General features: G+C 32.4%; 1 protein-coding gene across 5 annotated transcripts; it reads right to left on the bottom strand.

Moving 5' to 3' along the window:
* Positions 1-85: 85 nt before the first annotated feature.
* On the bottom strand, positions 86-15,283 carry LOC106791894 (neurofibromin). Of its 5 annotated transcripts, none has more exons than XM_014757892.1 (25): positions 14,887-15,281; positions 12,588-12,903; positions 12,022-12,240; positions 11,243-11,918; positions 10,868-11,135; positions 10,180-10,557; positions 9,892-10,078; positions 9,730-9,771; positions 9,481-9,554; positions 8,504-9,381; positions 8,067-8,380; positions 7,421-7,982; positions 6,791-7,339; positions 6,512-6,703; positions 4,352-6,440; positions 4,126-4,266; positions 3,793-4,051; positions 3,585-3,703; positions 3,397-3,510; positions 2,707-2,793; positions 2,310-2,512; positions 2,033-2,229; positions 1,700-1,962; positions 1,425-1,592; positions 86-951 (listed from the first exon to the last, which is right to left on the bottom strand). In XM_014757892.1, the coding sequence occupies exons 1-23, from the start codon at positions 14,944-14,946 to the stop codon at positions 1,904-1,906; spliced, it is 7,983 nt and encodes a 2,660-aa protein (XP_014613378.1). In that variant the 5' UTR covers positions 14,947-15,281; the 3' UTR covers positions 86-951; positions 1,425-1,592; positions 1,700-1,903. The 5 variants fall into 5 exon arrangements, with proteins under 5 accessions (XP_014613378.1, XP_014613377.1, XP_014613376.1 ...); XM_014757891.1 differs by having other exon boundaries at positions 2,043-2,229; positions 2,707-2,766; positions 14,887-15,279; XM_014757890.1 differs by having other exon boundaries at positions 2,043-2,229; positions 8,067-8,368; positions 14,887-15,279.
* Between the last annotated feature and the right edge of the window lie 75 nt (positions 15,284-15,358).

Raw genomic sequence — 15,358 nt, 5'->3', positions numbered from 1 at the left:
TTCGTATGTATAATCCCATAATCATCGTTGCGTTAAACGATCAATAGGATAAATCCTAAATTTTCTTCGGTCTGACTATCGTTCCTTTTTTTTTTAATTATTTTCTATTACTCTAAAATGTCCCGTTCGTTTTCAAACTGCGGGTAAATAACACGTGGTCTCGTTTTGTACTTTAATAAATATTAGACAATAGAATAATTGGTGTTTTCACTTAAGGACTCTAAAGATATTCATCCTCAGGCTTTGAACGCTTTGAGACAAAAAGTATTTTGAATACCAAGAACGACACTGGTCCAGAACTTCCTTTTGCTCGTTTAAAACTCGTCATATACTGTACGAGGATATAAACCATTGTTATATATATTAATTTTATAATAACTTTGTGTATGATTGATAGTTTTTTCTTGATTAGAAATTATAACAAAAAAAAAATCAATTGAAAAAGAAAAAACAAATAAACAAATTTAATATAGTTCTAATTGATAAGAAACTAATGTGAATAATAATCGATAGTAATGTATAAATATGCATATATGCATGTATATATATTTTTTTTTCTGTGTGTGTGTATGTGTTTATACGCGTGTCAAGCTAATTAAGAAATTTCAATTATCGCAATTCATTCATAATAATATTAGGCATTAGTTCATTATTAGCGCACAGCCTTATAACGTTTGATGAATATTATTTACAATAAGACTGTTAACATTAACTGTATATTTGTTGATGATTAATTTAAATTAATCAAATAAAAATAATTCAAGGGTACGCAAATAAATGTGTGTGTGTGTGTAGTATATATATTACTAATGAAAATAAATGGAGAGCTACCAATAGGGTTGGTTGGGTGGTTGCTTGTTGGCACCGTTCCTGTAGGCTCATTAGCGTGAGGTGGACGGCATTGGATTAAAATGACTGGAGATATTACTGCGGTATGTTGGAGCCAAATACCTTCATAATAATATATAAAAACATCATTAGACTTCTAATTAAATTAAATAGATTTTATAATTCATATACATACAGTATCGAACAAAAGTATTGGCAAAGATTTAAATTTTCTATAATATTCTTCATAAATCTACTAGAAATACAATTCTTTATTTAATTTCATTGTTGTTACATAATATATCTCTAGTATAAAATTTAAATATATATTATAAGAACCATTTACATTAAATTGGTGTAAGATACAAAATTAAAACAAAAAGGTTTTAATAATTAAGAATTATTTTTACTTGATAATAGGCCTTTATGTGTTTTTTGTTTGCTTAATTTTCTTTTTTTTTTAAATTATTTTATTATACTTTTTACAGATTTACAGAGAATGTTGTAGGAAAATTTAATCTATATCAATACTTTTGTTCAATACTTTACTTTTGTTTCATTACATTTATATTGATATATATTTGTATTAAATTTACCTATTCCGGCTTTTTACATTTCGAACGCATTGACCTTTCCTTTGTATTTTTCCATGTTTTTTACAATACTGACGTACTAATCGTTAGGAAGGTATACCACCGTTACTACTACTTTCTGCTTGACTCATCGAATCCGTGGAAATGCCTTTTTTACTTTCTATACTATGACTAAAATTATTTGTATATATTTAACAATATATATATATACATATATAGTACTGTATGTTTAGAACTTAGTAAAAATAATGAAAAAATAATATTAAAACTTTTCTTACTCTCTGCGCATATAAGAAGTTCCACATAAATCATCAGTATCCTCTGAGGAAGTACGTACATTCATACGATCACTTCCATAATTAATAGATTTGGATTTGGATATATTATCTGTATTGTGCCCATCGCTTACAATACGCTTCATTTTTTGACCTGATGCTTCATTGCTATTCGCAAGATCATTTTCTTCAACCGGTGGACATGATTTAACCATTGCTTCCAAACATTTGACAAACAGCTCTGCACTCTCTGCCGTACGATTGCACTAAAAATGATCAAATATTATGTTAGTCATTTCCAATAAAATATACATACAAATATATATATTTATATACATTTATTTACGTTCGAATATGGTCCAGCAAATCTCCATAATCCACCAAAACCATAACTTTGTAAATAATGAAGCTGTTGTTGACTGGTATCCTCGCAAGCAATCATGTTTTGTATGATTGCTTGTACAGTGTTTAAAATGGCTTGATCATGACAGGAAGACAATATAGTATTAATTTTTGCATCGAGTAGATTGTGTCTAGAAAAAATATAGTAATTATTATTTTTAATTCTGATGTATTATTGCCATATATTATTATAACGAATATTATATCTTACATGACAGGAAAAACTTTAGAAAAGACCACCGATGCTTCAGCCAGGTACTCGTAGAGAATTCGCGTTTCATTTTCATCCGTCGAATATTTGACCAAAGTTGCCAAAACGGTCAAAACCAAGATTTGTGTAGGAAAATCCGTTAATAGTTCAGGATCAAGCAAGACGTTATTTTCATTACTCACGCTCACCCTAGCACTACGATTCTTTTAAAAAGATAATATTTTTTTATATGTACATATATTATTATATACAACACAATATATTATAAATAACATAATCTTATTCTATTATATATAATAATAAATAACATATAACAATATTCTATTATAATTGATATTAATGTATAAATATTTATTATCAAAGAAGAATGTATAGTTATATATATTGATAAAAGTACCTTTGGTTCTGAATCATCAGTCGGCTTGGCTTCCTTTGCAGTTGGTACAGAGAATGATCGCTGCGTTTTAAATAAAATTCGGCCAGTCTTGTTAGTGAGACGTGCATCGTTGATTTTGACGCATCGTTCGATGAAGTGCGACACGCGTTAGTAATAAGTTGCATGGTGTATTATGCAATCCGGACATAGGCAGGCACGGGTACACACAATGAGAGAATAAACAAAGATAAATCAAGGAACACCAAACACATTGTGGGTGGTACATCGGAACAATCGCGATCGTTGTTGGACCATAGACAATTTCTGGCATTTATGTAAACATTGCAGAAAAAATATTACAAAAAATAAATACATTAAAAATATTGTGGTGTAACATCGATGCCGCCTGATCTTTCTCTATTACATTTTTAATTAAACGCATGCAAATATACAATCTCATAAACAACGCAACTTATTATCACACACGATGATTATAATTTGTTATGTATGCCAGAGAAATACTTTAGAGGGAATTAAACGATTGTGTATATCATTTATAACATAAGGGATAAATAAAACTGATATTGGTGTGATATATTAATACAATTACATAATACGATACTTTTGAATGATGGCAAAACAACAGTTGGTTTTTGTATGACATTTAAGTGATAGAAAGCTTTAATAAATAAATTGAAATTATGTGTATACCTGATGAGCAGAATATTGTTTTTGCTGCTTCGCTTGTGTTAGTGCAGATTGATCAAGAAGATCCCAAGATTTTTGTCTTCTATTAGTTGGGTTGCTAGTGTTACCAGGCACATCCTAGGAATAGTTTAAAGATTAGAATACAGTTATATATTATAAGAAAGTTTAAAATGTATAAATATATTTCTTACTGTAACATGAGATACAGAAGTATCAAGAAAATCCGTACTACCAAATTCTGCAGTATTTTTATTAAGGGAATGTCTAATATGACATCGACTTCTAACTTCCTCCGATACGGATACTAAAGCTATATAAAAAAGAAATAATTATATAGCGAATAATTAAGAAGGTTCTTTCTTTTTTGTTTCCTCTCCATAGAAATCGTAGATAACATACCAGCTAAATAAGCCACACTTTCTGGCGATACTTCAAACTTATCTCTTCTGTAGGGTTTTGCTACAATAGCTAACAGCATAGTTAATACCCTAGCTGTCCTTGTAACCGTTGTCAGAGTGGGATGTCTATATCCTTTCAAAAGGTGTCCAACTAATGCAAAATGAAAGTTAGATTTAAATGATAATCCTACTGCATTGTCCAATTGTTTGAAATGTCCTTCCAGTGGTTCACGCGTTGACATCATTACTTGTTCTAAAGTCTTGCAAATTTAATGAACAAAATATTAAAAAATGAATAGCTTAAATTGATAAATAAATAATTAATATTTCAAACCTTATCATCAAAAGTACCCTGAGAATCAAGAGTATGTAAATTTTGTTCGAGAAGAGCCAAACCAGGTGCATATAAAAATGCTTCGTCCAATTGAAGAACAGATGTTGCCACCCAGAATAAATACCTGTGTATTGGTGATTCCTATATAAAAGAAGCATAGAAAATAAATTATTTAAGTCATTATATAACAAAACAATAATAATACTATTTATGACATAATACTTACAGGCCTGAGAAGTGGTTGTAAGCGTGTAAGACACATCACAATTGCTTCTAAAAGTGTGATATCATTAAACCTTTCCAAAGCTGTTACTAATATCTTTAACAATTGTTTCATGTCCTGATCATTAATACTTTTACTGATACAACCAAAAACAATCAAAGCACGTGGTTGTAGAGCAGGATTAAAGCAAAATGCAAATCTCTTAGCCAAAGATGTCCAAGTTTTAAGCCAATCGCAATTGGGAATATCTCTCATACAAGCTTCCATAATTTCAAGAAGAGCGTCAGTAATTACTTCCAAATTTGTTAAAGATAATCTTTCTTTGTCTGATGTTCCACTAACGTTTCTTTCGTTTTCATAACGTTTCTCATTACAATGTCGATTAGTAGTTCTAAATGCTGTTACAGCCGCAGACTTTACTTTGCTAATACCAAATAGTAGATAAAATTTAGGTAAAGAAAATTCATCCAGACTCATTCTCAATATTCTGTGCGTATCTTCAGAAAACTGTGGTGAACTGCAGGTACATAGAGAGTGTATACTATTAATAACTAAACCATGCGTAGAGGCTCGCATACTAAGAGTTCCACAACATACTAAAAAAGTAACTGTGTGAAAAAGATATGGCAAATTTTTACCCACATCTAAACAATTATTAAATGATAGCATTAATAAATAACGAGCAAGAATAGCTATGCTGTGCCACATTTTGTGTTGCTCGAGAGAAGACGTTGGCGAGGTGCAAGTTTTATCCACCACTCCGCATATTCTTCCAATTACTTTTTTCGCTACCAATTGAACATTTCCAGAAGCAAGAGCTACAGCCGTATCTGCTATTATTTCAACTCTCGGCGAACCTAATTCATTTCCAACGCTGCATTGAATAAAATTATCAAGAACTGTGTCTATTAATTCAGGTAATCTTCCAATAGTGCTCCAGATTTTAGCTTGAATACTTGGATACATTTCTACCTCTTTGATCGTTAAAATAATCAATGTTTCTATTATCTGCGATACTTGTTTCTGACGTTTTCCACCTTCGTCGTTCGGTTTGTAAAACTTGACTAAATTATTCAACCACGGTGTCATATATTCTAAACATAAATGTTTCAATTCGATGGTGGACATTCGAAATCCTTGAATGCATTCCTCCAAAAACTCTAGAGTTAAATGAGGATCATTTGTAGCTAGAGTCTCGCTAAGATGTTTAATAAAAATTGTATTATTCGATGGTATGCATAAGCCAGAGGTTTCCAATAATTGACCTTCAATTTTTAAATCAAACGTTGCTGTTAACGCACACAATTGATTATATGCAGCTGTTCGTAAATTAGGATCAGAACTGCCAAGATTTAATAGAGCCATATTTAGTAATGTACCAGGCACATCCTTAGGTCGAATTTTAGGATGAACTGACATAGAATCTGGTTGTGATAATTCCCATCTATTTCTTATGTGAATTATAGCTTGCACAATGCTTTCACAGTCATTGTGAATAAAGGATAATGGACCAGGTTCATTGGAGATAGTAAGGGTAAACTGATTGTCATCTACCAATGAAACTACTTCTATTTCTGATGCATAATAAACATCATTTAAGAGAACGGAATGTGACAATACTTTACATTTCTCGGCAGAGGTAATTTGTATAGCAGTTGGTCCAACTTTTATAGAAACTTTAGTATCTTTATGAGATAACTTCAAAGCACCGGTAAAAACCTTCAAATCTTCGTCAAGAGATAAAGTTGCACCAGGTAATTTTTGATGCTCTATGTCGATGACGTCATTTAAACGACCAGGTCCATCAATGAAAACTACTTTACGATTCCCCTTCAAAGGTGCCAGGATTCTATCATGATATTTTGTATATTCTCGTACCCAACTATTACAATTATAAATGTATGTAGCATGAATATTTTCATAGGCGACTGTAGGTAGTACATAAAACCATTTTTGTAAGAATTCTGTTCTAAATTTATTATCAGAACATGTGTGAGTAAAATCAACAACTAATTCAAATGGTGAATGACAGAATGGTTTTAAAGTAAGAATCACGTGATATATCAATAAATCACCATTAGTTTCTCCAATCCTATAAAAAAAACGATTCTTAGTGTCATAACATAAAATATCAAGATAAATCATATAATTAAAAGTACATACTTGTAACGTCTTGCAATATAATAAAATACTGGATAGCCTTGCTTGCTTGTTCCTGCTTGATAAAAAATATTCAAACTTTTGATGCTCTTAAACTCATCCAATTCATGCATGTTATGTTTCTTCATAATTTCTTCAAAATTAGTCGACGACATATCAATACTTGACCATCGGGCATAAGATGAAAATAATAAGCTATTGAAAAAGTAAAATTAAAGAAAATTGAATAAATATATGTATATAAAACTAATTGATAAATATATAATAAATATTTCTACTCACTGAGAATCAACCGGTTTATGTTCTGGAGGACCAAGGTATGCCAATAACGTAGCCATTTTGTCAAAAGGTCTTCTACCTACAGCTTTGTGGTCCCGACTGCTACTGAGATAGTCACCAATTCGTTCTTGATGATTCCACAACAGTCTATGCAAAGCTAAAACGTTAGCATCAGATACGAAGGACATAGGATGACTTGTCTGATCAACAGTTTCACAGTCCGATGCTATTTGTATGAAAAATCTTCTGCCTATTTCAAAATGTGCTCGTAGAAAATCATTAAAAGGTTGCATATGTTGTTCTTTACTAAATTCAACGTGATTAGCTATATTTTGTAATATTTTTGACATCAGCATGAGGCCACGTTTTATTTGTGGTGGTACTGGTTTATTTACTATTCCCATTTCTTGAGGTGAAACTATAGCTGGATTAATGAAACGTAAGAATATTACTGTTCCAACAGCACCAATGTTATTTTGTGGACTCTGAGGAAATCTTTTACTGAGTACTTGATATAAACAGTGACACATCGAGCGTAATTGTGGAGGAAAGCTTGAAAAAAGAAAAATGTTAATATTAAAATATCTGTAATGTAATATATTAAATTATTCGTAAGAAAAATTAATATTCTACCTGTCAGCAGAGGATACTATGGCATCAAATACTTTTTCTGTCAATGCAATTAAATTACGTCCATTTTGTTCTATATCTTCATTCGCATCTATTCTTGCACTATCAACTTCAAATCCAGTATTACAGTCATCAAGCAGAGGCCTAATCAAAGGTTCTAATAAACTTTGTAAATAGCTAGCGCCATAAATCTTGAAACAAAATGCCATAATTTTACTACCAAGGCTGTTGCCACGAAAAAGGGTTTGCATACAATCAGAAACTTCAACTTCTCGATAAAACATATTCCATAACAATGGTGATAGTAAATGTTTAGCATCAAACAGAGTAACGAAAACGCGTGCCAACTCATCCATCTGATTCGTTGTTACTACATTAGCTAATGCCATTGCGATAGGTAATTCTCCTTTATCGCTAATCATTGTAACTAACTGAACTAATTGTTCAAATCTATCGGCCAATACTGTTTCAGCAAGAGTATCAAATTCAGTCCCTTGTTGTAGAATTTTTGTCAATACTTCCATAAAAGCTGCTCGTGTTTGAAGATCTGAATTGTAGCCTAAACCTAAAGATTTAAAAATTGAAATTAAAAAAATAAAATAAATGTATAATATTGCAAATGTTATATATTTAGTAGAATTCTATTTACTTATAGAATGCCTCAAACCGCTGTCGATATTTGCACTGAGAAGATTGCTCATTGCTTGGATCGTAGCATTACGTAACGTAGACAATTTGCCAATAGTTAACTGCGATTGTTGTGACACTACATCTTTTTCGTCAGCAGTTCCATCATTACATCCATTTAACAAATTCATGAAAAGTGAAAAATATTTAAGAAATAATTGTGACTTTGCTTCCATAGGATTACCACGATCGGATTCTTCTGGTTGAAGAGGAAGTCCACGTAATAATGCTCCTACTGCTTCCATACATGCTTGATCTAGATCCCTAGAGTATAAACTAAAGTAAAAAAAATAAGATCTATACTATATTTTCATAATTTTATTTGAATGATTAATATCTCAATTTTATATTAATATCAATATTTCAAAATTTATATTTTATAATAGTATTATAACATACCTTGCAATAATCGTAACATCCGCACCACTGGGTGGAGTTATTTGGTGGGTACCATTCATTAACCAATCGGTCAGGTAGTCCACTAATTTATTTCGAAATTTCATTTCTTGTCGAAATGCTAAATCATCGCGTCGCTTCATCATTGCTTCTACAAGTTGACACAATTTGGTCTTAATATGAATGGAATGTACCGACATATCCAAATGTCTAACGTATTTAACAATTGCTAATGTCATTCCTTCTATACTAGTCATTCCAAGATATTCCGACGGTTGATCAGTTTTAGAATCCAAAACGTTCTTCATTATAAATATCGTATGTTCGATAAATTGCGTATTAACGTCTAACTCAATAACTCTGCCTTGATCAAAGAATTTTTCTACTATACTTTTTATTTGGTCGAATAGTATTGGATATAAAGCAGGGCTCATTTCGTGACCAACTAATTCCTGAACATGTTTTTGTATTTGTGCACCAAACTTTTCATTATTATATGTTAATAATCTGAGAAGATTGAACACAAATTGTGTAACTAAACAATATTGTATATCCTGATTGACGTTCGATAAACAAGCTATCGTTTCTAACTGCTTAGCTGAGCCCTTTTTAGGTTCAGGATTTGGAGGTAATCCAGAAAGTAGTCTATTAGAACAACGTTTTTGTAAACAGACTCCTCCTAATGCACAAAGAAACCCTGTCATATTTGCCCATTCGTTTATTTGTTCGTCTAATTCGTGTTCCGAATTTTGATGAGAAGGTCTTCTCTTTGCAGTACTACGATGAAACGATTCAACCTGACTATCTTCTGTCTTCGTTTTCGGATAATTAGATAACTGTCGTAACATTGCATCCCAGTTTTTATATGTTTCTTCCCATGCCTGTATAAAACACAAATAACAAAATATCATTAATAAAAATCATCGCGTTTGAATATTTTCTAAAAAGAAATGAAATAAAAGGTAAATAAAAATACATACAGGTTGAACACCATTTACACAATGTTCAATTTTTCTTAATAAGGCCATAATCCTCTTCTGTAAAGCAGCTCGTCCTAAAAATGAATACTAAGTCAATCCCTTATTTCGTTAAATAATAAATATAAAAAAAAATATAACAATGTGTGTGAGAGACAAAAATAATGGTAAAAAAATGTATATATATATATTTATATATATATATCTTATTCCTCTAAGATGACTTACATACAACTTCATATGCAAACTTACCATGATTATGTTCATGATAATTTATTCTACTATCCCCGCTGGCTGTTATAAACATAAGTTCTTTAATATTTCATTAACTTTCTTTTTCTGGTATTTGTATCTAATCCTTCTTGTTCAACTAATTGTGCACAATGTTGGAATTACATTGAGTGTGAAACTCACCAGTGGTTAATATAGTAGAAGCTTGAGCTAATTCAATATATAAATGATAATTGGGAAGTAGGCACGTCACAGTTACTTCATCGCTACCACAACGAATCTCAGCTTCTTTGCACAATAATGCAAAACATGACATAGATACCAAGACAGCTTCCATATCAATGCTCCATAAATACATAAAGAGGACAACCTGCATAAGAAGAAAAAATGTCATACTTTTTTAATCTATAATTTTACTATTTAAAAAAAAATAATAAAAAGAACATACTTGTGTAAATATACAAAACAAACCTCAAGTTTAATGTGCGCTTGCTTACACGTAGTAATCTGGCTACCCACGTTAGCATAATCTTTATTTTGTGAAAGAAACTCGTTTCGACAAATTAAAATTTCTCTAAGCCACTTCAATATACTGGTATAGTTGAGAATTTGATGTTGAATAAGTTTGTCAGATATCGAAGAGAGTGCTTGAGAACTGATGTCCCAAAAAGTCTCCATCGGAGTTTCAGGATTCCATGCTTTGATCTTGTCAGGATGATGTAATACTAACAATGCTTCCATTGCTTCGGTTGCTATATCTAGCATCGTTGTTTGATGAACCAAAGTAACAAGACCATTGATCAATTCTAATGTTGAGCTTCGCATTTCGTGTCCATTTTTACCTTGATTCTAAGAAACATTTAATATAATATATATCAGTAGCATATATCAGTGTAATAATATATCAGGAGTGGCCAATTTCATTATATATATTATCGACTATTTTTCTTAAAAATATGTTGCGCAATTTGCTTACTTAAAATCTCGACATTTAACAGATTCTAAAACAAACTACGACAATTAGTTTTCATGTATCATTATTAACAATCAGTTGCATTTGCGTGTTGAAATCGTTTCCTGTCGATTATGATCGATCAACAATCGCTTCGCAATCGATTTATTGGCCATTTCTATTATATATAAATTTGATTAAACTCACATTTAACATTAACATGGGGTCTGCGTGAATAAGTCGTACCATACATAAAAGTAGATTTCTGTAACTAAAAACTTCTTCTCCTCTATCCTTACATTTACTTTGTTCTTTGCCTTTAAGAGTCAAGCTATGTATCATTCGTAATGGAGTATGCGAATAGCTCTGCATTACTTTGTTCAATGTATCGGTAAAGTTATTTCTAAGTTCGGTACTTCGTGAATATATCTTATCTATTTCAGGCCACGATGGGAGTCTTGGTTCTGTTACGATTCTGAAATATAATATAAATTAAAAATTCATGTTTTTTTTTTTTTTTATAGATAAAATATAATAGTGCAACATAAATAAATATTGTTTGAATATATTTTAAAGTCTTACTTGTATAACGAGCTGACCAAGACGAAATGGTATGTCAACGGAAAATCAAATGTAAGTACTTTATTATTATTTGGATTAATACGGAAGCAGCTTACAAAACAATCTATCATTAAATCAACATCTTGAGCGATATAATTTTGACCACGTGAGAATTGCTTGTTGGGGTTAAACAACAGTGCTATTAGATCCTTCATAACTTGTTGTACTAATTTAAAAATGACATTATTGGAATCGAAATTATTTGTATACGTAGATGCCTTACAGAGCTTAACGCACGTCACTGCTGCAGCTTCTACCAAATGTCTGCTGGAGCTGCCATGAATTCCCAAACCTTGTTTAACACTAGTTATAAATTGTTTTTTTTTTTCATGCTTTTGTGAAATAGGTACTCCAGCATCTGCATTAACAATCTCTTCCAATATTTTAGGCGATAATACTAGCAACATAATTTGCAATGGCCATAGAACTGCATTTCTTCCTTTCTTATTATCGACATATGCGTCAAGAATATCAAAAAGTTCTTCGCATGCTTTAGCTAAATCTTCATTAGGTCTCTTTTGGATATCAGCAAATTCACTCGGATAAGTATCCATCCAATTCCAAATAGCTTTTTCCAATGAATTCATAAGAACCAGGTGAGCCGATTTCTTGAGTTGTTTAAATTTTTGTATAGTTTCTAAGTAAAACAAAAATCAATACCATTTTACATTTAAAATTATCATAAAAGCGTATCTAATATTAAAACAAAATTAAAAAAGTAAAAATATATATTATACTACCATTTAAAATTTTAGTTAATCTATAGACATCAATGTTGATATGCTGAATTAATTCAATGTCACTATAATCTGGATTTTCATCGCCACAATTAGATAATTCTTGCAATCTTGCGGATATTCTATTAAAAACAGCAGTGAAAAAGTTTAGGCTCAAGGCAAAAAGTACTTTGCTAGCCAAATTCTTAAGATGCCCATTTTGAAGGATATCATTTGGTATGTCTGCAAAAATAACATGTAACGATATTTAATATCAACATTTCCATAAAAACCGGTCATTTGCCAAATTCAATTAACTCAGCAAAAGAAAAAAATAATAACAATTTATAAAGCTAAATACGTTTGTTATTTGTTAAGCATAAATAAAAACCATTTAAGTGTTACTATGCCAAAAATTATTAAGGATATTTATTTTAAAATTAAAAATTTGAGTATATCGATCAAGCACTATGATAATAAAATTTGGAAATATTTTTAAATTAGAATTAATTGCTTTGGCATGTGAATGGTTGATATATTAATAGTAAATGCATAAAATAAAAGAATAAAAAAGGAGGAACTATGCTCACCTATAAATTGGCATATCTCTCTAAGCAATAATTTTACATTCATAGCCTCGTCATATTTCTTAGTATCTCTCGGTTGATTAACAAGACATTTCTCTAATGTATCCAAAACTATAATGATAGATTCATAACATTGACGATCTTGATCGGTACGAGGATTTCCGATAGAAGGCGACATTTCGTTTACGCGTTGTAGCATCTTCGTAAGGCCGGATATTACCAAAGAAAAACGATATCGCGAAATTTTGATAAGACATTTTTGGTTTCTTTCTTCGTTCAACCGAGAATGGGTAGTTTGGGGGCCGGTACGGCACGGCAGCTGTAGATGAATGAAATCAAACAAATCAAAACAATTAATCATTTCAAATGCTTCGAATTTCGGTGTATGAATAAAACCAAATCAATTTCGTCTCTAAAAGGGAAAGAAGGAAGGAAGGAACGAACGGACGAACGAACGAACGTACGTGTTTAGACAAAAATTTATTCGTGCTCGTTGACCGAGATTAGACGAGTATAGAATTATTGAATCGAAGAGTTCGACTATTATTTTTTAAGACCTTATATATGTCTTACAATTAAATGGAAAGTATAGCAAAAATAAAAGTAATAAAGTTATGAGATGAAAGATAAGGAATAGAACATTTTACAAAATGAAAGAAATCGTATTAAAAAGGTATACAAAATTAAATAAATATGACAAAGGTGGTAACAATCATAGGATATTATCTTTTTCCAGTCGATGATGATGTGATATGAATCGTGCGCCGAGCGAATACAATTTTCATTCATGCATCGGCACCACGAAGGGGACAACGTTGTGTGAGTAAAAGGAGGGGCTGAAAGTGGACGGGATGGGCCAGGCTATATACACCTTTACTGAATAGCTCCCGCGTTGGATGAAGAGGAAGGGGGGGAGGAGCAGGAGGAAGAGGAAGAAGACAGAGGGGTTGAGTGTGCGCAAGGGGTGGGGGCGAAGGTCAAAGCATGAAAGGGGAGGAAAGAGGGATGAAAGGGAGCGCGATGAAGCATCTTTCCATGAATGAGCGAATTGAACGACACGACCAAGTGCCTCTGTTTTTTTTTTTCTTTCTTTTCCTGTTTTTGTTTTCTCCTTTCGTTTCGTTCGTGTTCGTTTATTTTTACTCTTTCATCTCATTTTTCTTTTTTTTTTTATCTTTTTACATACTAAAGGGAAATTTTAATGAAAATTATCGAGAAAAAGATTAATTGATATTTCTCTATATCTACGTTTCGGCAAACGTATTATTTACTGAATCGAAAAGAGAGAGAGAGAGAGAGGGAGAGTAACCGCCCCTTTCGTTCATTCGTTTATCCCGTTCAATTCCGTTGGTTGAAAACGTTCGTTAATCACAATCCATCGGCGATCGTTCACCGTCCGACACTTCCGTGACTGCAAGCAACCGCGTGTTAAGAGAAAAAGAGAAGAAGAATCAGTAGGTTGAGATGGGTGGGAGGAGGGAGAGAAACAGAGAAAGGGAGGAAAAGAGCAAGGCGATTAAAAGAAAGAGGCGTGTACGCAAGAGAAAAAGAGAAAGAGGGAAAAAGAGAGAGGGGGAGAGAGAGAGAAAAATAGATAGAGAGACCAATCGGATGAATTAAAAAAAGAGGAAAACTGAAAGAAACAAATGTTCTATTTTTTTTCTCTTTGTTTTATTCTTTTTTAGAGATACGTGTCGCATATTTTGGAAACTTATCCTTGTGTAATTGTTGCATTTATTTATTTGTGTTATTTTAGAGTTTTTTTTTTATGTTTGTTGATTTTGATATATATATATATCTATAGGTACGTATTGTCAAAGTGCATACGTGCTGTTTTCTACGAACAAAGTCGGGTTCGTTCTTGTCTCTTTTTATCGTTTGCAAATAAATTCGTCGAAAGAATCTAATGAATAGAACGAGTAAAGTGAATAAAATGTATGCGAAAAGAGAATGTAAGAGAAAGAGAGAGAGAGAGAGAGAGAGAAAAAGAGAGAGAGAGAGAGAGAGAGAGAAATGTCGAACACCGGAAGAGGGTTGGGAAAAGAGAAAGAAGATGGGCTTGCCGTTCGGAAGGCAGAAAACAGCTTTACGTGTATGCGTGCGTATGAAATACGTATATGTGTCAAGTTAAAAAGAGACAAATAGATAGATAGATAAAAAGATAGGAAGATAGAAAGATAGGTAAAAAGCGACAGAGACAGAGGTAGACCTAAAAAGGGTAATAAAGGATGTAAGGAAAGAAATAAAGAAAATAATAAAATAAAAATTGGGGGTGCGACCGAGTGTATGTATGTGTGTGTACCTGTTCCTCGAAACGCGCAATTAGCGAATTGGCCCATTCTACCGGCTTTTGCGTGCCCATCGCCGTCCGAGTTTCAGTGACGAGCCGTCATCACGTAAGACGATTCACGAGCTCGGTACGGGCACTCGACATCGATACGTAGCCATTTACGAACGTCGACTGACGAGCGCCCTGCGTCTCAGCCTCGCCAAGGAGGGGCGCAATAACTCGGGCTCCGGATTACCACTGGGGCGGGAAAGGGGGAAGAAAGGGCTGTGTTACTGCTGATACTAGTGCTGCTGCCACGCTAACATTGCCGGTACTATTGCTTCTACTAGTTGTGCTTTCATGTCCTTTCTACTTATTATTGGTACTCCGGTGCTCTAGTAGTGGTACCAGTACTGGTGCTGCCTACTATCCTACTACTAATACTATTACCACTATTATTATTATTATTACTTACTTCTCTCGAAGGGCGCGCTCTATCTCTATC

This window comes from Polistes canadensis, unplaced genomic scaffold, assembly GCF_001313835.1.
Source record: "Polistes canadensis isolate GaletaPanama2010 unplaced genomic scaffold, ASM131383v1 scaffold_350, whole genome shotgun sequence".
NCBI classification, from domain to species: domain Eukaryota; kingdom Metazoa; phylum Arthropoda; class Insecta; order Hymenoptera; family Vespidae; genus Polistes; species Polistes canadensis.
The sequence above is the reverse complement of the archived record's forward strand: the minus strand, read 5'-3'. Positions and strand labels throughout refer to the sequence as shown.